At 35.2% G+C, this 23,522-nt stretch overlaps 1 protein-coding gene across 5 annotated transcripts in view; it reads left to right on the top strand.

Annotated features, from left to right (window-relative positions):
- TBC1D4 (TBC1 domain family member 4) overlaps positions 1-23,522 on the top strand; it is a 238,222-nt gene that overhangs the window by 183,349 nt on the left and 31,351 nt on the right. For 4 of the 5 annotated variants that reach the window (XM_037799763.1, XM_037799766.1, XM_037799764.1 and 1 more), the window contains exons 9-12: positions 5,975-6,049; positions 7,359-7,585; positions 20,399-20,559; positions 22,625-22,834. In XM_037799763.1, coding sequence (XP_037655691.1) covers positions 5,975-6,049; positions 7,359-7,585; positions 20,399-20,559; positions 22,625-22,834 — 673 coding nt within the window. Of the gene's footprint in view, positions 1-5,974; positions 6,050-7,358; positions 7,586-9,336; positions 9,502-13,448; positions 13,473-20,398; positions 20,560-22,624; positions 22,835-23,522 lie in introns of all 5 variants that reach the window. The other variant, XM_037799767.1, reaches the window with a different exon arrangement.

The following is a 23,522-nucleotide window of genomic DNA, read 5'->3' on the forward strand; positions in this document are numbered from 1 at the left end:
GTGGAAATAATACTCAGTTAGTTGTCAGAATTAAATAATACTGTAGGGATTGGCAAACACTCTGGGCCACATCTACCCCTGAGCCTATTTTTGTGCTGCCTGTGCACTAAGAATGTTTTTTACATTTTTAAAGGGTTGTTCAAAACAAAACAAACAAACAAACAAGCAAAAAAACAACCAAGGAAGACTATGTAACAGGGACCATATGTAGCCCACAAATCCTAAAATATTTATCTGGCCATTTATAGGAAAAGATTGCCACATGGTGGGTTGAACATGTCCATTTATATCTGCTCTTCCTTAAAATTCTGCTAAAATCACAGTAAAGAATTAAAAAAAGATATAACCCACAAGGAAATAGAGAACAGGAGGGGAATGACAGTAGGTGGGTGGATGAGTGATATCTGTCTTGGCAGAGTGGAGAAATTCCCTGTGGAAGTGTATACCCATTTGAAACAAACTGATTTGTCACATTGCCCCCAGAGGCTCAAGAGTTTAAATGCCTTGTACCTTATAAGACAGGAATGGAGTGGGTAGGACTAAAAACTGGAAGACTGGTAGAAAATAGGAATAAGATGCAATTAGACCACCAGCTCTCCTCTCTGAATCTGAGCAGCCAGGTGACTCTGCCTTCCTGACTATGGAAGGAAATTAGAGGTTTATGCCTCACACAAATTGAACCAGAGAAGCTTTGACTCAGGGACACCAGGACAGCAGAAGGTGAGGGTGAGACACCATACGGAAAAATAAAGTAAGTTTGTACCAAATGTTGAGACCACTCAGTCCTCTTACCCAGCTCAGTTTCCAGAGTACAGGTGATCCTGTTCATTCCTCTCCCTCTCCCACCAGCTCCCCAATTCTGACCCTCCACCCCCTAGGTAGGAGATTAGAGGGCTCTTCTCTGGAGAAATTGATCCACTCCAAAGAAGACACCCATGGCTGGGTGCCTGTCTGGTCACTCTAGAGAAAAATGCACCAGTCAGAAAGCCCAGCCTTTCTTTACAGGATGACAGTTGGAGATCACCAAGCATTTGAGGAAATCCTCTAAATATAAAAGATAGATGAAAATAAACAGAAAATAAAAGAACTTTTAGGAAACAGAAAAAAATGTAAGGAGCCAACAAAGATATAGAAAACTGTAATTAATATACACGTTGTGGTGGATTGACTTGTGTACCCCAGTCTGGAAATGTTCTTGGTCTTGGTTCACATTCTGGTGTGTGTGGACCCCATTGTAAATGAGATCTCTTCAGGAAGTTACTTCAATTAAGGTGTGGCCCAATTGAATCAGGTTGGTCTTTAATCTGGATTACTGGAGTCCTTTAAATGCAAAATGAAATTCAGAGAGAGAGAGAGAGAGAAGCCACCAAGAGCAGCTGGAAGCTGGAAGTCATGGGACCCAGAAGAGAAAGGGAAGGTGCCATGTGCTTTGCCACATGACAGAAAAGCCAAGGCCTAAGGATCACTGGCAGCCAACCCCAGAATGCCATGGTCTTTAGGGAGGAAAAATCATCTTGCTGATGCCTCAATTCTGGACTTCTGGCCTCAGAACCATGATCCAGTAAATTCCTGTTGTTAAGCCGTCTCGTAGTTTGCTATTTGTTTTAGCAGCTGAGAAACGAATACACACAGATAAGAATAAATATTGCTTTTTTGAAACAAGAATAGGATATCATAAATATAAAACAGTCATTTGGGATCAAGAAAACTCTTTAAACTTTCTGATAGTAGACATAAAAAAATTTAATAGAGGGCTATGAAGGCTAGAGAGTTGAAAAAATCCCTCAGAAAATTGACAAGTATATGGAAAACTGGAGAATAGGATAATAGGTTAAAAGGATCAGTCTAGAGACCCAAAAACCAAATGGTAGGAGTTCCAGAAAGAGAAGATACATGCAGTCAAGTTTCAAAGAAATCATAATAAAAAAATTCCCAGAGGTAATGGACACAAATTTCCAGATTTAATGGGCTCAGTAAGTGCACAATACGTTGAGTAACAGCCACATCAAGGCACAGCACTGTGAAATTTCAGAATTCCCCAGGGTAAACTTAGAATCTGTTCCAAAGGACAATAGCAAGTCACACACAAAAGCTTAATAATCACAATGGCATTAAACTTCTCTACCAAAAGATACTTGAGCAGTGCTTCCATATTCTGAAGGAAAATTTCCAACAACAGTTTTATATTCAGCCAAACTATTTATGAAGTGTAAAGATAGATAACATTTAAGACATATAAATTAAAAAAAAAAATAGTTTCTTCCCTATCACCCTTTCTCAGAAAGCACCTGGAGAATGTGGTCTACCAAAATGAGGAAGTAAGCTAAGAAAGAGAAAGACAGGGACAAGAAACAGAAATTCCATCATGCAAGGGGGTCAAAGGATGTTTCCAGGTTAATAGTGAAGGAAAATACTAGGAAGATATGTACAGCAAGCCTAAATTGCAACCTGTCCAGGTTAGGACAGGAAGACACAGAACTCTATAATGGAAAGTTCAAAGAAAAAGAAAAAAATTGTAATTGACAATTATGTTATGTTGACCATATAGAGATCTGTTGGAGAGTTTGGCAATAAGTTAGTGATTGCTGAGACAGCTAACTCCATGAAAAACAAAGAAACAAAAAATTGTACTAGATAAGGATGTCATCATAGTAAAATATGTGGCTCAGCTGCAAACAGTATTTAAAAGTCATAATATAACACAAAATATTTATGTAACCACAACTTGTGATGTTAGTATTTTTTTTTTCAGTTTTATTGAGATATATTCACATAACGTACAGTAATCCACAGTGTATAATCAGTTGTTCAAAGTACCGTCATATGGTTGGCATTCATCACCACAATCAATTTTTGAACATTTTCATTATTCCAATAAAAATAAGAATAAAAATAAAAGTAAAAAAGAACACCTAAAACATCCCATCCTCCCATCCTGTTCTATTTTTCATTTAATTTTTGTCCCCATTTTTCTATTCATCTGTTCATACACTGGAGAAAGGGAGTGTGAGCAACAAGTTTTCACAACCACACAGTCACACCATGTAAGATACATATTTATACAGTCATCTTCAAGAATCAAGGCTACTGGGTTGCAGTTCAACAGTATCAGGTATTTCCTTCTAGCTATTTCAATACACTAAAAACTAAAAAGGGATATCTATATAGCACATAAAAATGCCCTCCAGAGTGACCTCTCAACTCCATTTGGAATGTCTCAGCCACTGAAACTTTATTTTCTTTCATTTCTCTTCTGCCTTTTGGTCCGGAAGGCTTTCTCAGTCTCATGATGCTGGGTCCAGGTTCATCCTCCGGAATGATGTCATGTGTTGCCAGGGAGATTCACACTCCTGGGAGTCATGTCCCATGTAGTGGGGAGGGCAGTGAATTTACCTGCTTGGAAGGCTTAGAGAGACAGAGGCCACATCAGAGCAACAAAAGAGGTTCTCTGGGGGAGACTCTTAGGCACAATTACAAGTAGGCTTAGCCTCTCCTTAGCGGTAATAAGCTTCATAGGACAACCCCCAAGATCAAGGGCTTGGCTTACTAAATTAGCAGTCCTCAATGGTTATGAGAATATCAGTAACTACTCAGGTGGGGAAGTTGAAAATTTCTGCATTTTTCCCGTTTCTAAGGGGGGCCCTGCAAATACATTTTTATTCTCTGCCCAAATTACTTTGGGATGTATTGGGGTTTCACACTAACCTGTACAAACCTACCAGATCTCACTTCTTATTCAAAGTTCCAGGTAATTATGGTATTTGAATAAACTGACAATATAAGTTAAATTATTTAGTGTGCTACAGAAAATATAGATTCTGCACCAAATAAACATCTCTTCCCTTGGTCTCACACAGAAGTAGAAGTTTTAAAACATAATCAATATCATCCTTTACTCTTTGGCCTGATTTGCCTTTGTCCTAACCAGATCCGCTTCATTCATATCTCTTATTGAAGTCTGAACTCTTTTTCAGCTTTTTTTAACAGTTGCTATTTGATCTATTACTGACATTCATAGCTGCCAAGCTCTAGCTCTGAGTCTCAGGTGTCACAGATCCTCAAAGTTCTAGATACCAACCGGGTTATAACAAAGAGCTCAGCATCTCAGAATTTAGAGATAACCCTTCAACTCAGGAATAGATGTGACTGCTGTAAGAGCTTACAATCTAGGGACCATTACAATAGGTGTTCCCCTAATAAGTTGTGCTCTTAAGATTCAATTCTCAGAGTTTACACATTATAGTTTGTCCATATTAGTGAGGTGTTATAATGTTTGTCTTTTTGTTTCTGGCACATTTCACGCAAAATGCTGTCCTCAAGATCCATTCACCTTGTTTCATGTCTCACAACTTCATTCCTTGCAGCCAGTCAGTATTCTATTGTATGCATTCACCACAGTTCACCATTCTATTCATCAGTTAATATACCTTTAGGCCACCTCCATCCGTTGCAAATCATAAATACTGCTGCCATAAACACCAGTGTGCAAATGTCCATTCATGTCCCTGCTCTCAGTTCTTCCAAAGTATTTATTTTTGTTACTATATTCATATGTAGTTATGTGTTGCTATATGCATGTGTAGTTATGTGTTACTATATACATATATTTATAAATATTGCTGTAAAATATTTAAAATATTGTTGTAGAAGGATAGTTTTTGTTATGGGAAAAATATACAATTGTTTATTACCAAAAAGTATATGTGTGGAATAAAGGGTATTTTTGGTTTATGGAAAAAGAAAGTATTGAGAGAAGAGGGAAGGAGGGAAGTGTATATAGGGTGAGTAGTGAAGTAAAAATGCTGAAGTCTCGTCTTCCAAAATAAGAAATCAATAGACAGTGTCTAATCAAAAGATATAAGAAATAGCCATATAAGTTAATTACCAGAAGCATCAGTATAAATAATTTTAGATGGGAGTTGATTCAGGGTGTGAGAGAGGGGGTGGTGAATGCTGCTTTTCATTATAGGGTTGGTAGCACAGTGTGACTTTTGAAACTTTGCGAGTCTTACTTTGATTAAAAATTAAAGGGAAATTTAATCTCCCCTCCCCCACCCTGCCCCCAAACAACACAAGAATGTGTGGAGACAAAGCCATAAAGTGCTATTCAAATACTAGGTATTGTGTTCTTTTGCTGATATTTCCTGTCATTCCTTTTAGAACTCTTTCCTGCGTTTAAGAGTTCCTCATTTGGGGCGTTTATCTCTTAAGACTTTGCTTATGATGAGACTTCCAACCTGCCTTTCTATCCTCTTTCCTTCAATATTTGACCTCACTTTCTTCCTTTGTAAAATGAAGGGAATACACAAGATGATCTCTTAAGTTCCTCTAATTATACCATCTGTGAAATCCATACTAAAAGACCATTGTGCCAAGAAAAACGTGAAACCATTCACCAATATTAAAGCAAGACAGACTGATACCTAGGCTTCTAGAGTGAAATGATTTATTTAAATGGTTTTGAATTATGGCTTAATGAAGCAAAACTCAAATTTTAGAATGTAGTTTTCTTTTTGCTTTGTTTTGTTTTGAGCCTGTGTTTATTATAACCCTGTAATGTGAATTATGAAGTTTGTAATCGAATTGTATAGAGACAATTTTAAGTCATTTTCTTTGCAAGTTTTTGGTTTATTTTGTTGTACTTTCCACATTTGCGTTTATGTGTATGAAACACGGAGTTGGTGGGTCTCTCACCAAATATTCACTTGATCTTATAGATGAATAGTACTTTAACCTTGTAACTAAAATAATCTCAGAAAACTTGGTCTGAAGATCTAGTTGTCTAACTAGGCTGATTGAGAAATAATGGAAATAGCTTGTGAATAGTTCTGTTTACCGTGCTGCCAACAAATTGGGGTGAATCACAAAAGGATCAATTTAATGCAAACATAGAGATGCAACCTGAAACTGCCTTTCATAGTTTTGAGATAAAAATGATTTAAATGAACGATTTAAATTTATTCTCTTTACTCAGGGAGCTAACAGAATGAGAGGTCGGCTTGGAAGTATGGACAGCTTTGAACGGTCCAACAGTGTTGCTTCAGAGAAGGTATCTAGTTAGAATTCCCGTTTTTGGTACTAATTGAGAGTTAACAGAAACCAACACTGATATGGTAATATGCATGCTTATTTATTTTATTATGAGTCCCTTATAGCTCTTTAAAAAATAAATATTTGAGGAATAAGTATTGTTGAAGGTTCTTGATATTAACAAGTTATGCATTATTTGGCTGAGGCTCTCTCACATTCGGGCAGAACATGTCCCTTGCAGGCTTGCCGTGCACTATTGATTAGGCTTTTTACTCTTTGGAGTTATTATGCACTGGAGGACACTATTCAAGCAACTGTTCGTTCAAAGCCCTATAAAAATTAGCCATGTAATTACTCTACTTGTAGAGTGCTCTGTTTTTCTTTTGTTCTCTCCCCTTTATTTTTTTCCTTTTCATATTTTACCTTTTAAACTGCAACATTAGGCCCTTTGTTTTTATCTCATAGACCTTTCTCAGTAGGTTTGGTTTCCTGTTTCTTCGTTCTGATAGAAAACATCTAACTGAGGCGTATTTTTTTTTTTTAATTAAAAAACATTAAGGTACTCTTATTAAGCTTTTGGTTGATGGAATTGAGGATTTAGACCAGCTATGAGTCTTTTACTCCTAACCTATGTTTATCAAGCTAAACATTTCTAAAATAATGCCTGTTCTAGAAAATATAAACAGCATACCATCTAAATTCAAAGATTTATTATGTCCCCCCTTGCAATATGAGATGCAATCCGCAGAGCCCACTTTTCATTCATTTCCTGTTTTTCATGTCTCTTTTTAAAAAAATTTTCCTCAGGCAATATGTAGTTCAATAGGAACATCCACAGTGAAGGCAGGTACTTAACAGGCTTTATTTTATTTTTCTGAAGGCTTTGCCACTGAGACCTGGACACTCGGAGTGTAATATTGTTTTGACAGTACAGGAAGCATGTAACCGATATGTCACGGAAATTAGTAGATACATAAACACAGGCTCCACCCTCTTGGTCATGATCTCTTTTCATCTTTCAGGCAACAATGAGAGGTACAGTAGTTACAGCATTTACCACAAAGCGTCAGGGGAAAGATTACCTTTTCTTATCACCCTTTCTCTTTCTGGCTGTCTTGATGGATTCCGCCTTATAGCTGCTTATCAGAAGTGGGTTGTGGTGAAACTGATTAGCCTTTAGCATGGTTTGAGTTAAAAGAAAAAAACAAAACAGTTCTGTCATGACTCAGGAGGAAGAAGAGGCACCCTGTCACTTTGGAACTGTGTGTTTCAGCAGGTCTGACATGTCCTGGTAGGAAAGGAAGATCTCACTTCTGCTTGCTTCTCAGGACGGCTCCCCAGGAGACTCCCCACCCGGGACCCCTCCAGCCTCCCCTCTGTCCTCGGCTTGGCAGACGTTCCCTGAAGAGGACTCTGACTCCCTGCAGTTCCGCAGGCGGGCACACACCTTCAGCCACCCACCCTCCAGTTCCAAGAGAAAGCTGACTTCACAGGATGGGAGGGCTCACGGGGTGCGCTCCCCTGTGCTGAGGCAGAGCTCCAGCGAGCAGTGCAGGTGAGTCTGAGTCTCTCCAGCGTGGTAAACACAATCTCATGTTGCTCTGTTTTGATCACGGTGAAGTAAAGATCTTCTATGGCTTCACTATAGCCAGCAGTTAGTATTTTAAAAGACCATAAAAACGAAGTAAGTTATAGAACCTCAATTCCTAAGGGAAACAAGGCAAAATGAAAGCACACATGAAGAGAAGAGTTAAAGCATTTTGGCTGGAACCTTTTTTTCTTTCAGAAATAGGAGGAAACAAGATATCATGTGATTGTTTTGTCTGAAAACCTGCTGACAACACAAGTTAGCATCTTCTTGATGATGGCTAAAAAAGTAACAAAGTCAGCAGATTCTGAAATAACAAGCAATTAGAACTTCCTGTTAAATGTACAAAAGATATTCCAATAAAATACCGTTTGGCTCTATTACATAATAAATTAAAGCAAAACATGAAAATTGTTATAAATTTTTTACTAAAATAAAGTATCAATAAAGGAAAATAGATGTACCATAATTCACAGGAAGTGTCCATTAGAATTATCTTATGTTCTATTTAGAAGTAATTTAAGAAAATTGTTTGAAATAGTAAAAGGGATAAACCTGGAATTGTAGAATAATTCTACTTCTTACCATGTAGCACAAATCAGAATTTGTATCCTGGAACTAATTTTGTTTCTCCTCTTTACCTTTGAGTTTGATATGGAAAACACTATTTGACAGGGAAGCCAGTTGGAGGTAAAAAAAAAAAAATGGACCTCTAAGTAAAAAAGAGGAGGCTGATTTTTATATCAATTGTTAGAACATTTACCAGCATTTCCTTTAAGAACACAATTTTATCTCCATTGTTGTTTTCTGAATGATTTGAGAGAAAAAAATTAAAAATGTAAGCTGTATGAAAAGAAGGAAGATCAATAGAATTAAGTATTCCTCAGATTTTTTGGTGAAAGAGATGAAGTGTTTATACGTATAGCAAGATATTTTATGACCACTGCATTCATATTTATTCAAGGCAGTTAATCTCTTCTTTCCCATGAAAAAATATGTTCAAGAATTAAAACATTAGTTATTTTAGGCTGTATATGATACCTGTATTCTTCCCTATTTTTTTCTCCCCACTAAATACATTCTATTACGTATTGGTTCAAACAATTTCCATCAATATAAAAGGATGCCATTTGTATCACTGTAAAAACTTGATAGAAAAATGTTTTTCTAAAAAAACTCTGTAGGAGACTAAGGGCTCTGGGTAAAATTATAGCAGCACAATTTCACGGGCTTCAGGAAAAAACAGGGACATTAATGTTTGTTAATCTAAAGGTATTATGATGACTTCCAAAAGCAAAACATGTTGTTCTTGAATTTCTTGAAAATAGTTAAGTCTTTGAACCACTGATAACCAGTTTTTTCCTTCTGGAACTTGTTTCCTGTAATTATTTGTGCTTTTCTACTTTTTTCCCCTTGAAGTGTCTTTCGCATGTGAAAACAACTTTCTGTCCTAAAAGTGTTCAGAATTCTTTGTAGACAAAAACAGGTGGTTGGAAACACTGCATAGATGAGGAATTTAATTTGTGAAAAGTGAAACTAGGCTATGGTCATCTAAGTAGAGAAGTGCATGCTCCTTTCTTTCCATATAAGATCCAGCCCCAACCCTTCAAAAGAGAGATGAGAGTAATACAAGAACCTGTTTATATGCTTTTACATAGTGAATGAAGATTTTGCTGAAATAAACATTAAGACAAATTTGCTGTATTTTCTGTACTCAGCATTCTTCCACCAGTTCGACGCATGCACAAGGAGAAAAATTCTTCCTCCAGTCTTCCAAGTCTCCACACTTCCTTCTCTGCCCCTTCCTTCACTGCCCCCTCTTTCCTGAAAAGCTTTTACCAGAATTCAGGTAGACTGTCCCCACAGTATGAAAATGACATCAGGTGAGATCAGTGTCCTCTGTTTTGCAAAGCAAAATTTTGCAGTGATGTACTGATAAATGTTACTAAAAGTGGTTAATTAATTTTGGAGTGACATTTATGCATCTTTACATTGTGCTTGTTCTAATCTGTTTCTAATATTGGTTTCAATTCCAAATAATTTTATTTAGAGTAATTTTAAACCAGTAGTTTGAAGACATTTGATGACATGATTATCTTACTTTTTGAATTACATTTTTTTTTACCATTTGTTTGTTTCTTTGCCTTGGACTTCAAAATCTAAGTTTTGTATTGTTTGTAATAAGATCTGGTGCTAACACACACTAAGCAAACTTGCCCTGACCTTGCTCTTTTTCTTAGCCTCCCTGGACAAATCTCATGGTACTCAAAACCACTGATTTAAACAATTATTCTAAAGTGATGGATATAACATATTTTTATTTTTAAGTACATAAAATTACTTAGGCATATATAAAGTATATAAATACATTACTTAGGCATTTCCAATGATTTTATTTTTCTGAATCTCAGTGTGAGTCATAATGGGTACAAGTTCATGTTGAAAGCACCCCTTGCAGAGAGCATAAGGAATCTCTCTAATCTTATAGGCATTCTGTTTTGTTTTGTTTTTGCCCTCCATATTGACAATGGATAGCCCATTAAATCATGTTTCTTGCTGTTTTAGCTAAACAAAATTAGATGTAGTAGTTTTGTTTTTTTCTTGAGAATTGCCTCCTTTTTTCATTTGAAGTAATACATGAAATCTTACTAATCATTCAAATTCTTAGTTGGGTGTTGGCACCCTTTGGAAAATGGTAGGCTAAGTTGGGAACTTTTGTAGAAGGGTTAGTGATTTAGAAATTTGTGAGTGTCCTTCCTGTTTTTATATATGGCTTTAGTTCATTCATTTTTATTGCAGTACAGTATTCCATTTAATATACTACATTTTATCTGTTCTCATGCTAATGGACATTTGGGTTGTTTCTAATTTTTTGATAATTGGCAACTTTTATGGTCAAGGGGAGGAATGCGTGCTGTCATCCAGCTTGTGTGCTACCAAAATAGTCCTGAGTATTCTTTTGGGCTCCTTTTTTCTAGAGTTAGGGAATCCTAAAAGTTAGCATATAACTTGGTAATGTTCAGCAGCTGGTTAAATCTGACCAATCCTTGGATTACATCTGCATATCTTTAATCTATATGTGACAATTTTTTTCACGCCAAGAAAATTAATATTGGATTAACATAATTTTGAATGTGAACGTTCCTCTGAATTAGTACAAAGTTGTGTTCAAACATTGAATTTGATTTCTATTGAAGAAAGTTGGTAAAGAATTGGTTCCCAAGTTTTTCAGTGACAGCCTCATCAGAGAAGATTTAAAGGACCGTAAAGGTGATTAACTACAAAAATATCATAGTGTATATAGAATAGGCAATGAATTTAGAGAACCAAAAATGCACACATATAAAAAGATCAATTTTCCTTATCTCTGTAGTACTACCTATCAATAAAAATACAACACTTTCTATCAAACCCATTTGCAGTTTCTTATTATGTTAAAGTGAGCATCTAGAAAACTGCAGTTTCCTTTCTCAAACAGAGCCATGCCTCAAAGTGACGATTAGGAAAAGCGATTGAGAAAGTCAAAGGTTAGCTTCAATTAGGATGTAGAATGTAAAAACTGTGACTTCTCTTTTTAAAAGTTTATTTATAATGTTTAATATAAGGTAGTACATTTGTCTTCACTAGTTTCTACCTAGCTGTATGTCGTATTCTTGCTAATAGCTTCCCATAGCCCTCTATACATTCTAATAGAAGGATGTTCAAGTCAGTGCAAATGATACATTAGTTTTGCATTGAAAAACTTCACCTTTTTGTAGTTAGCTTATGTGAAGTGCTTTATTTAAACCTGGAGAACTTGTAAATTTGTAAGATCATTAAAAATCATGTTATTTTCTATACTTTGTAATGCTTTCTTGTCTCTGGGAAATTTTAAAAATCAGAGAGCACCACACTTTTTTGTAATTTGACAGCACAATGTCAATAGACCAAAAATGTACTTTAAAAAACAAAGATTTTCATAGAAAAGTACACCACAGTGGCTTATCACAGAGTGAACACACCAAGTCTCCACCACCCAAGTCAATAAATGGAATGCGACCAGTGCCCCAGTAGCTCCCCTCATTTTCTCACCCAATCACTACTACTCCCACCTGACCTCAGATACCGTAGATCAGTTTTACCTGGTTTTGAACTTTATAGAAATGGAATGATACAGCATGTATTCTTTTACTTTCACTGAATATTAATTTGTGAGAGTTGTTCCTGATTTTATGTTTCCGTTTAGTTCATTTTATTGCCGTATAGTGTTAAGTTTAATATATCATAATTTTTTCATTCTCTTGCTGATGGACATATGGGTTGTTTGTAGTTTTTTTGGCTATTATAACAGTACTGTCTTGAATATTATTGTTCATGGTTTTAGCTATACATTCATAAGCATTTTTGATGAGTGTCTACACAGTAGTAAAATTGTTGGGCAAAATACACTCTTGATAGGCTTATTTCAACTAGTTAATCACTAAGACTTAAATTTTCATATTACATTCTTGGAGAGAGTTTTTTTTTCTTTGCATTTTGAAATAATTTGAAACTGAAGGAAAAGTTGAAAAAATATTATGGGAAATTCCTGTTAATCCTTTACCAGATTCACTGATTTTTAACATTTTTCCACATTTGCTTAACTGTCTTTCTCTGTCCATTTACATGTATGTATACACACCCACATACACACATATGTATACATACACACACATATATACCTATGTATTTCTGTATTCGAAGCCATTTGTGAATAGGTTGCATGTATCATGGCCCCTTACAAGAATATTCAATAGCCTGATCTTAATCCAGTGCTTTCTAAACTATATCTCTATCACTTTTTTCAGAGAGAACCTCATGCTTACATGATCACTGTCATATCTGGAACTATTCAGAATAATGAGAGCAAGAGGCTCACAATAATATGAATTATAATTTCCTTTCCACAATACTACGAAGTATAATACTATGAATTATAACTGTTTTTTTCCCTAATATCTTATTAGTTGCTAATAAGGTAGCTAACCTTTCTTATTAGCATTACTGACCTATCTGATTAGCATTATTATTTAATCTCTAAATATGCATAATCAAATAAGATATAAGGTAAGGTAGTGTATAGACTAACAAATACTACTTTTTTAAAGGCAGAGTAATTTGAAATTTAAAATTCAGATTAGACATCCTTCTCCAAGATGAATGTCCTTAATTATTAAAAACATCAGGTTACTGTTTTTAAGCAGGCTGAGTAAAAGGAGCTGAGACCTTTTTAGTACTATGGTTTGTTGATTAGTGGGTTCTTTGCACATCATTGAAATGATAAAGGAAAGGGAATAGACATATTTTTTGCTTTACTTTCAAATTAATTTTTAAAATTCCAGTGTTATTTTATTGTTTAGTAGCTAAATCTATAATTGTGTATGATGATATGGTATAATTTTATAACATCTATTAATCAAATATAATCCTTTCTATCAACAGGCATCCTTGTTACTCCTTAAAATTGCTTCTCATGTTTTAAATCTATATTTAAAAAAAATTGTATTGAGGTTCATTGATTGAAAGTAAATCATAGGCATTACTTTTCTTCTCTTAAATGTCTTTACAATGAGAAAATATGATTTTGCTGAAGTACTTTGTGGTACTATAGTTCTCTCATACTCTGATTCTATAGTTCTCTCATATTCACTGATAAAAATAGTACAATGGTTAATAGTATTATGGTTCATTATTAAAATAACCTTATCGAAAAATTATTGATGAACTTCCAGAAATACCTTTCTAATCCTGATTTTGGACATCTATTTCTCTGTGTGTGCTAATGCCATTTCTTGTTTTCCTGTTGTACTAGACAGGACACTGCTTCAGAATCAAGGTGATTAGAGGTCTCTATTTTCATTTAAAAAACACATAGATGCTTCTAACTGAATATCATCATTAGTTAAAAAGCATTTTTGGTTGTCTCCTGAATGCATGCCATCATTCGGGGTCTATGATGCGATATAGTAGGAAAAAATGTGACCCCTTTTGCAATCAGAGATCAGGAATAACCATAAAAATGTTGATGACAAGCAGAAATCCTGTTTCTACATTATTTTGTGACATTTCCTCAGAACTGTGCTGTGGCCGTCAATCAAAACCTTGTTTTAATTTTGAATTCATAGAAGTGAATTTGCTAGTTTGGAGGTACTTATGTACATATGATGAATTTATTGCACATCACAAGGTGATTCAGAAATGAGCACCCTAAAATAAACATAAATCTAATCTGGTTTAACCTGAAGAAGAAATGTTAATGAACTTCTCTTCATCTTAATTCCTGTCAAATTGGTCACTTTGAGACACTGCTGAGTCCTTCCAGCCCTCCCCCTGGTCTGGACACAGGAAAACACCAAGTTCCTTCTTATGGAAGACTGACCACACGCATGATGGCATCTCTTCCTCTTGACCGTCATGCTTTTTGTGGTAAACATCCAGAAGCACTGCTGAATTAGTTAACTGCAAATGGTTGTTCTCTGCTTTCTTCCAGTTTCTACCTTTATACCATGAGCCCGAAGAAAAATGTACTCTTCAACCGATTTGTGACCAGTGACATTTAGATTTCTTTCTAGCTGGAGTAAAACCTAGCATTAAAGATTGGACCAGAACAAGATATTCCAAGGAGAAAAAAATTCTCAGACAATTATTTTGGCCACATCGATAATATAAAAAGTGACTTTTTTGAAACTTGTAATTGATCTACACTTTTTGGAGGGATTGCGTTTAAGACAATTTAAATAATACTTCTTTTAAGTATTATAAGTGTTAAATTAGCATTCTGGAAGGGTTCATTTTGTCTTGTGCTCTTTTAAGCTACTATAGGCATAGAATTAGGTCTGTTTGTTACCTTAGAGATCATCTAGCCTCCAGTTTCCTTATTTCATACATGGGTAGATTGAGTCCCAGAGAGATTTGATATTTTGCTTGATATGATTTTCTTTATCTTAAGTTACAAGGATGTGAATAAGCAAATGAGCTATCCAGAGATACTTAAAATTTTGATGTACAGAACCTAAATTTTTTTTAAGAAAATCTGCAAAGTGTAGGGTTTAGGAAATCAAACTCTTGTTCTCTTTATTTTTGAAACATTGTTCCACTGACTCATCTTTCTGCTCTGACTCATAGCTCAAATACTATATATTGATTTCCACTAGAATAGTTTAATGTTAGTTTTATTTTACTAGTAAAAATTTTCCGTAGTATTACAGATACGTACCAGTTGAAAGCTAGAATTTACATAAACTACTAGCAATCCTGATATGATTACAAGTTAAATTGCACTGTGGATCCTCTACAAAAAAGTAGTTCCATTACTTTTTTTCTGTGCAGCCTTTCATGAGGTATTTAGAAAGACAAAGCTTTTTCAGCCTTCTGTTAAATAGTTGCTATCACATTAATCAAGTATTGTTGCCTATCTCTTGAGTTGTAATCCATTATGATTAACTATAGATTTAGCCAAAATGTGTATGTTTATTTGGTTTCATTTACTTGGAATTTATGATGTGAATAGTTTTGGGATGGGTGCTAGAGGGATTGGGGTACAGCTCAGCAGGACGACACATTTATGAAGCTAGTCCTAGCAGTAGAGGTCCCATTTGTGAAAGTAGTAACTGCTGTCTAAAAGGGAAATAAAACAAGACTGCATCCTTTTGTTTTGTTTTGTTTTGGTAATTTTTTTTTTTAATTCAGTTTTATTGAGATATAGTCACATATCATGAAATCATCCATGGTGTACAATCACCTGTTCACAGTTCCATCATATAGCTGTGCATTCATCACCCCAGTCAATTTTTGAACATTTTCATTACTCCAAATAGAATGAAAATAAGAATAAAAAATAAAAGTAAAAAAGGACACCCAAATCATTCCACCCCCTCCATCCAACCCTATTTTTCATTTAGTTTTTGTCCCCGTTTTTCTTCTCATCTGTCCATACCCTGGATAAAGGGACTGTGAGCCACAGGTTTTCACAATCACACTGTCACAACATGTAAGCTACATGATTATACAATCATCTTCAACAATCAAGGCTACTGGGTTGCAGTTCGTCAGTTTCAGGTATTTCCTTCTAGCTATTTCAATATACCAAAACCTAAAAAGGGATATCTGTATAGTGCATAAGAATGCCCTCCAGAGTGACCTCTCTATTCCATTTGTAATCTCTCAGCCACTAAAACTTTATTTTGTTTCATTTCAGTTCCTCCTTTTGGTCAAGATTTTCTTAATCCCATTATGGTGGGTCCAGACTCATCCCTGGGAGTCGTGTCCCACGTAGTAGGGAGGGCAGTGAATTCACCTGTAGTGTGGGCTTAGAGAGAGAGAGGTGACATCTGAGCAACAAAGAGGTTCTCTAGGGGAGACTCGAGGCCCACTTATAAGTGGGCTCAGCTTCTCCGTTTTGAATCTCTGTAACGGCTCACTAAAACACCTTCATTCTGTACAGTTTCTAATGAATTGATTCTTATTAAAGCAGACCAGTATGCATTAACAATTCTGTGTTAACATAGGAAATATAATGACTGTAATGTTATTTTAAATAGTAAATGTGGTAAGGCCTGAAATTCTTATTCAAGAGTATATTAAAAGGTTATCTAGTTCTAAAATTGATTGTGGTGATGAATGCACAACTATATGATGATACTGTGAGCCATTGATTATATACTTTGGATGGATTATATGGTGTGTGAATATATCTCAATAAGATTGCATTAAAAATAAAAGAGGTTCTCTAGAAGCTTTCGGAGGTTCACATCATATCCATAGCTTTTGAGAGATGTGTTTACAGAAAGGCTTGGAAAAAACCCTCCCAGCCTATAAGGTGATACATAATATGGGATATTTCCTTCCTTTATTAAAAACACTCATTCAAGTTCACAGACAGGGTTCTTGATTAATTGGTGACTGGTGACACAGAATATATGGAATATACCAATATGAAAATTGTAAGTTCTCTAAGTTGTACTTCATTCCCAGTCTTTCACTTTTAATTTCATAAATTTCTGATAGAAAAATGCAGGCACGGAATACTTTTCCAGAATATGTCTCTTGGAAAGAAATATTCTATTGCGCATGTTTATAAAGCAAAATATATACAAACATGGAGAAAGATATATAGAAAAAAAGGATGTGGTTGTAACTTGTTTTATCATTTAAAAAATGTAAACATGATTAATAGATGAATGTATGAATATTACAACATGTCAGTGTGTTGTGGATTTGTTCCTTCTATTTAAAAATAAAACAGCATGCACATTTTCAAAACCAAAGAAAAGGAAATAGGACATTTACATAAATAGCACTCAGTAGTACTCTGAAATTATTTTTTGGCTGAAATAAATGAAATTATTTCATTAGAAATTGGAAAAAGAAGCACTGACCAAAAGAATGAATGCTAATTAGAAACTACCAGAAAGACAGAGGATGCTGGAAGTCATGGCAGCTTTGTTTTTGTGGTCCTAAAAATGACTGCTGCAAATAGTATTTATGTTGGCATGATAAATTACAGTGCCTGAGAATTTGGATTCTGGACTGTCTGGTTTGAATATGGGCTCTTCCACTTACTATCTTTACGGCTGTGGGCAAGTTATTTAACCTCTTTCTACCTCAGTTTTCTCACTACAAGTGGGAATAGTAATAAACCTACCCCATAAGTTACTGTAAGGATGAAATGAGTTCAGACTTGCAAAATTGCTGAGAACAGTGCCTGGGATGTAGTATGTACTTCCTGTGAGTATTAGCTTTATTATTATTATTATTACAGTAAACACCATCTGTTGTTTTGTTTTCATTTTCAATTTAAAAAATAGACATTGTGCTTACCTTACTGCTCGTTTAATTAAAAAAGAAGTTGAAGTGAAAACTAATGAATGTTGTAGTAGAAATAAATAACTTTTCCCCCTCACCCCTGTATAGTTTCCAAGTAAGAATATAGGAATTTTGATTCACAAGAATGTTTCAAATTGTTTTGATCCTTGAAATACTACCTTAAGAAGATCAGATAGCTGACTAAATGTACATTAAAAAGTGAACTGCTGTAAGTTGCATACATGTGCTAACTACTATTAAACCCTTATCTGAAACCTGATTTTTTAATATGTATCTTCTGTTATTAAATGAAACAATTTTTTTGTTTTTATTGAAATAGTCAGTAATCTATGTAAGTTCTTCATTTTAGTATTCATTATCTTATATTTTGTCTGCTAACTTTTGGCTTATTAACAGCCTGTAAATTCCAGACATGGGTGGAAAATTTCTTATTAGATAGTTTATTTGGGTATATAATATAATAGTGGGTAAACATAAGGGTTCTTCATGCACCTGCTTTATAACATATTCCCCAACACTTGTATTTTACAAGCAGTAATTAAAGTGACATGTTTTATGTACTCAGTTTTATATTTTGTACTTTCTAAACACTTGATATGTCCCTAACAGTGAATTGGAAGGAGATTTCAAAAAGATGTTTTAATTCCAGGATTAAAACATAAAGATTTTGGAATTCTTTGATTTTGGTTTACTCTAATTTTTGTGTTTGTTAGAACTGCTAAAAAACTCAAGTGAGCTAATATTTATTAAACACTTACGCCATGTGGCACTGAAATAGGTAATTCTACGTAAGCATTTCGTTTCCCTTTCAGGGCTTAAATTACAAATTAGATGCTCTTATGTAGGAAAGAAGTGACACTTTCTTGAAAAAAAGAATGCTTTATGTTGTTTCTTAATTGTATTATCATTGTCAATATCTCCCAGTGCCACCAACAGCTCAGTCTTGTCCTTTTGGGATATAGAGGTATCAAAACTTTCTGCCATTAGAACTTAAAAGTCATGGCTTACCAATAAAGGTAGATCTTTTATTTATTTCAGAAGGTTATCTTTTATTTATTCCTGACATATTAGACTAACCAATACTTTTTACCCATGTATCTTAAATTTGAGTTAGTATTTCATGTAGTTTTACAAAAAATTAATGTAGTCAATGGATATTTTTTGAGTGCTTACTATTTGCCCATTGCTACACTAAGAGCTAAGAATATACCCATTGGCATTTAGCAAATAACTGCCAGTAGGATAGTGTTACAAAAGGGAAGATACAGAGTACTTCAAGAGTGTTTTTCAGTATGACTATCATATATAGGTCATTTGAATCACAATTTCTAAAAGTGAAATACTAAAATTTCTAAAAATTGCCATTTCCAGAAGTGCATTAAAAAGAGGGAATATTTATGAACATATTTATTCAGTGTTGCAGGAGGTTTTGAGCAATGAATATATTAATAGGAGATTTATCCAGGATATATAACAAAGGGGTTTTGACTGTATTGAGATGTATGTTTAAGCTGTTTTCTGAAGTATCATAATAGTTGCTATATGTGTAACAATTCAGAGCTATATATATATTTGGGGGCGGGAGTTGCAGGTTTACAAAAAGTCATGCAGAAAATATACAGAGTTCCTATATAACATCCTATATTTTTATTTTGGTAGCATATATATGCAACCTAAAATTTCCCTTTTAACCACATTCATGTATAAAATTCAGTGCTGTTGATTACATTCACAATGTTGTGCTACCATCACCACCATCTATTACTGAAACTTGATAATCAGCCCAAATACAAACTCTGTACAACTCAAGCATTAACTCCCCATTTCCTAACCCGACCCCTGCCCCCGGTAACCTATACTCCAGATTCTGACTCTCTGAGTTTGCTTATTCTAATTATTTATATACTTTATTCTTTTCTGGCTCGAGTATTTAACATCCTGAGGATCTTTTGTCTTCATTTTTGATATCACTACCTGTAAATATTGATATTCTCTTAAGAAAACTCAGAGACTTTGGGACTTAAAAGTGTGACATATTTCTTACGCTAATGGCAACAAGTCTTTCCAGCTGCTGATGTAGTTGATCATAAAAGTACGTTTGTGTCCTGACCTTTAATGCAGATAGGCCTAGCATAACTTAGAGTGGTCTTTCTTAGGAAATGAAATTCTTGGAGCAGACTGGCACTTCCCAGTGTCAGTTTCATGAAACACTAATCTAGAAAGGCATGACACCCCACCCCCAGAAAAATGGAGGAGGTGATTCTTGGATCAGATAAGTTAAATAAGTTAGGGGGTTTCTGTACACTATTCCCCTCTTAGAGAGTTACAGTTTCTGTGGGCATATGATAGTCTCTGAGAAGTACTGCTTTAACTTGACCTGTCCAATCTTATTGGACCACGTTTTCTCCTTAATATATCACCAACAATAATCCCAAGGTTGACCATTCTGTCTTTATCCAAGTTACTGTTTTGCCATGGTCCAGCTCTTGGTAGCTAATAATTTGGAGGCAGATTTTAAAAGTCACAGGAAGTTAGAAGCTGTGTCCATCAGTCTATCATATAAGAGAGATAAGAAAAGCTCACTAGTGATCCTTTTTTGGAATATTTGCATTGGTTAGAATAAATATTACTTTTAGTTCATTAGCAATGCAGAAGTTCATGACTTAAGCTGCCTGTGCTCCTCCACAACATATTAGGACTCAGAATGGCTGGCTACTGTGGAATGAGTAGAAACAGGTGAGCTTGTCATGCCCAGACTGTGTCCCCATGTGTGGTCACCAGGGCAGAGGAAGGCGCCTGGTCCCGCACTGCTCCTTGCTGCTCACCGCTCGTGCTTGCCCTTGGCAGATCTTGTGAATGGCTTCTGCTACCATTGTGTTGTAAAGTACAACACCTTGCAGTTCTTTTACAAGTTACGTATTTATTTGCTTTCTGCAGTGATGGAGAGGGGAGGAAAAGAACATCATCGACCTGTAGCAATGAGTCCCTAAATGCTGGGGGAACCCCCGTCACTCCTCGCCGTGTCTCCTGGAGGCAGCGCATCTTCCTCAGGGTTGCTTCTCCCATGAACAAGTCTCCGTCAGCAATGCAGCAGCAAGGTCTGTGCGGAACTCACTGAAGAATTATTCCCAAACTAGGGGATGGGATGCAAATGCTTGGTATATAAAGCAATTTAAATGATTACAGTGGAGAAATAACTTCACTTTCTGTATCAGTTAATCAGCTGGTTAACTTCTCAGATACCATCAGAACATAAAACACATCCAGTAACTGTGGTTGAAGGAATGAATGAGTCAATGAAAGAGTGAGTGTCTGAAACCAATTTTGAGCATACTCCACAAAGCATAAGGAGCTATGATAGTGATAGAAAAGAAGTCATAGGTGTTTTTATCATGGGAAAAGCAACATATTCTTTTAGGAGCGTCACACTTAGACTGACATAAAATGCTGAGCAGTGAAGAAATGGATGATGATACACCAGACAAATGTAAACCAAAAGAAAGCAGGCAGGGGCAACTCTCTTTGAATGTTAGACTCCCTGGAAATTAAAGCGAAAACATCAAAACCGGGGGAAGTAAATGTTAATGATAGATAATGAGATGTAACAATCATAAGAGCACACATTAATTAGATACCTTTGAGATCTAGAAAATGTCACAGCAGAATTTTGGGAATAAATAAATAAATAGCTCTAATGGGAGATTTTAACGTATTCCTCTCAGAAGATTAAATATAGAGAAATTACATACAGATAATATTTGAGAAATATAATTAAGTAGCTTGAGCTAATATTTATACAGAACATTGCCCTCTATAGAGAATATTTCTTCATTTTTAATGTATATGGTGTGTTCACAAAAATTACCTTTATACTCAGCCACAAAGATTTTTAAATAAATTCCAATCTAATTCATTCTATATACTCTGATCCAGTGCCCCAGAAAGAAAGAAAGAAATCAAGAAATCAAGAATTAGAGGACAACTAAAAATTTAATGTTTTTAGAAATAAAAAATGATACTCCTAAAAAACTAGAAGGAAAAAAATATGGTAATCGGGGTCCTACATACCAAATTGAGTAGCATTTAGAGGGATATCCATGGCCTTGAATATTTCATCTAAAACAAGAATGCCAAAAATCAGATGCACTAGGTGTTTGACTTAACTCAGGAAACTAGAAAAAGAACCATAGAGTAAAGTTAAAAAAAAAAAAAAAAAAAAAGAAAATTTGAGGAAGTAAATTACAAAAGTAGGGACAGAAGTCAATTAATAAAGAAAAGAAAACTTGCATTTCCAGAGGTAAACTTGACTCTGCCAAGGGTGGTCAGAGAAAGTGTCACAAAGAATTTAGATATTTATTGAATCTCATGGCTGGGGGAAGAGTGTTTTGGAAAGAGGGAATAGCAGAGCACTAGAGTTATCTGAAAGAACTTTGCAGGTCTTAGAATCATGAGAAATGCTGCATAGGACCTAGGATAGGAGGTTGAGAACTGAGGCCAAAGTATGATGGGATTTATATGCCATTCCTAGTAGTTTGGATTTTGTTCTTTGGGATATAAGTAACCATTAAAATGTTTTAAGAGAGAGGTCATGTTTGTTAGTAGGAACTTAACTGCAGCAGTGCAAAGGCTGGCCTGGCATGAAGGAGAGAGTGAGCATCAGGTCAGGCAAGAGAGTTTTGCAGGACGAGAGGGCAGAGCTGGTACCATCCTGAACCAAGACATGCTGGGCCTTGCTCAGTTGTTTTGCTCTTGATGGATTCTGGGGATAGGTTTAGACCTTAGGAGGTGACTAAAACCTACCCACTTGGTCTTTTTATATTTGCACAGTCACAGAATATATATAGAGAAATTGCAGAAGTATTGGACTCCAGGGAAAGACCAGTTCATTTTGAAGCACCTATTTCATAGGTTTTTTTGTCTTGAAAGAAGAAGTGGTGAAATGACATATACTTACATTTCACTGTGAGAGAGGAATCTGGAAGGGGAATTCAGTCTAGTGCATTTGCTTAAATCATTGGTTCCAGAAACTAACAGTTATTAGGAAAGGTCTTTGTGAAAACCTTTAAATGTGGTCTGTAGGGTGAGAGAGTGTCAGTTCTAGAGAAGACTTCTGTAGTCTGGGTTACTATTAAGGAATGCCTCTCACTGTTTTCTTCTATGCAGATGGACTGGACAGGAATGAGCTGCTGCCACTGTCCCCTCTTGCTCCAACGATGGAGGAGGAACCGCTTGTTGTATTCCTATCTGGTGATGATGACCCAGAAACGGTTGAAGAAAGAAAAAAATCAGAAAAACTGAGGAGTTTGTGGAGAAAAGCTATACACCAACAGATCTTGTTGCTTCGAATGGAAAAAGAAAACCAGAAACTTGAAGGTTAGCTATTCATACAGGGCTAAATGGTACGATGCTATGATTTAAGGGTGTTGGTTAAACTTAACCCCCCAACACATACATTCACATTCACCCTTGGACTGTATTCATTCTTGGACTACAATATTTGCTGATTATACATGTTTATTTCCATTTTATGAGGTGGTTAAGACATGGGAAAGGTCAGCTCAACATATTTTGCAGTTTTGTTTTATGATTTAAATCATCAAAAGTTCTTAGAATATATTTGGGTAAATAGACTGTAGCTAGTATGAAATCAAATGTATTTGATATGACTAAAAGTTCAATATCATTGTGTATTACTTTAAAAGAAAAACTTTAAATATGAAAAGCATACCATCTTTTTGAACATGATTCTCAATTTTTAGGTTCATTAAATTCATAATAGAAATATGCCTATTTCAGATAAATTCTTTCATAGATCTGATACAAATGTCTAATTATCTGTTATCAAATCAAGGTTCCTATCTTTTGTTGCTTGTTTTTTTAATTGTCTATTTTTAAAAAGCCAGTATAATCATTACATTCGTAATAGGATAATTTATATAGGTATTGTGCTGTTGATGGTGTCTCATTGTTCAGTTTCTGAATACCAACTGCTTTAAAATTGTTTTTCAGACTTTGAAAGAATGTTATTTACACTATCACCAATAGAACAAGGAGATACCAA

Source organism: Choloepus didactylus, chromosome 12 (genome assembly GCF_015220235.1).
Source record: "Choloepus didactylus isolate mChoDid1 chromosome 12, mChoDid1.pri, whole genome shotgun sequence".
Classification (NCBI taxonomy): Eukaryota; Metazoa; Chordata; class Mammalia; order Pilosa; family Megalonychidae; genus Choloepus; species Choloepus didactylus.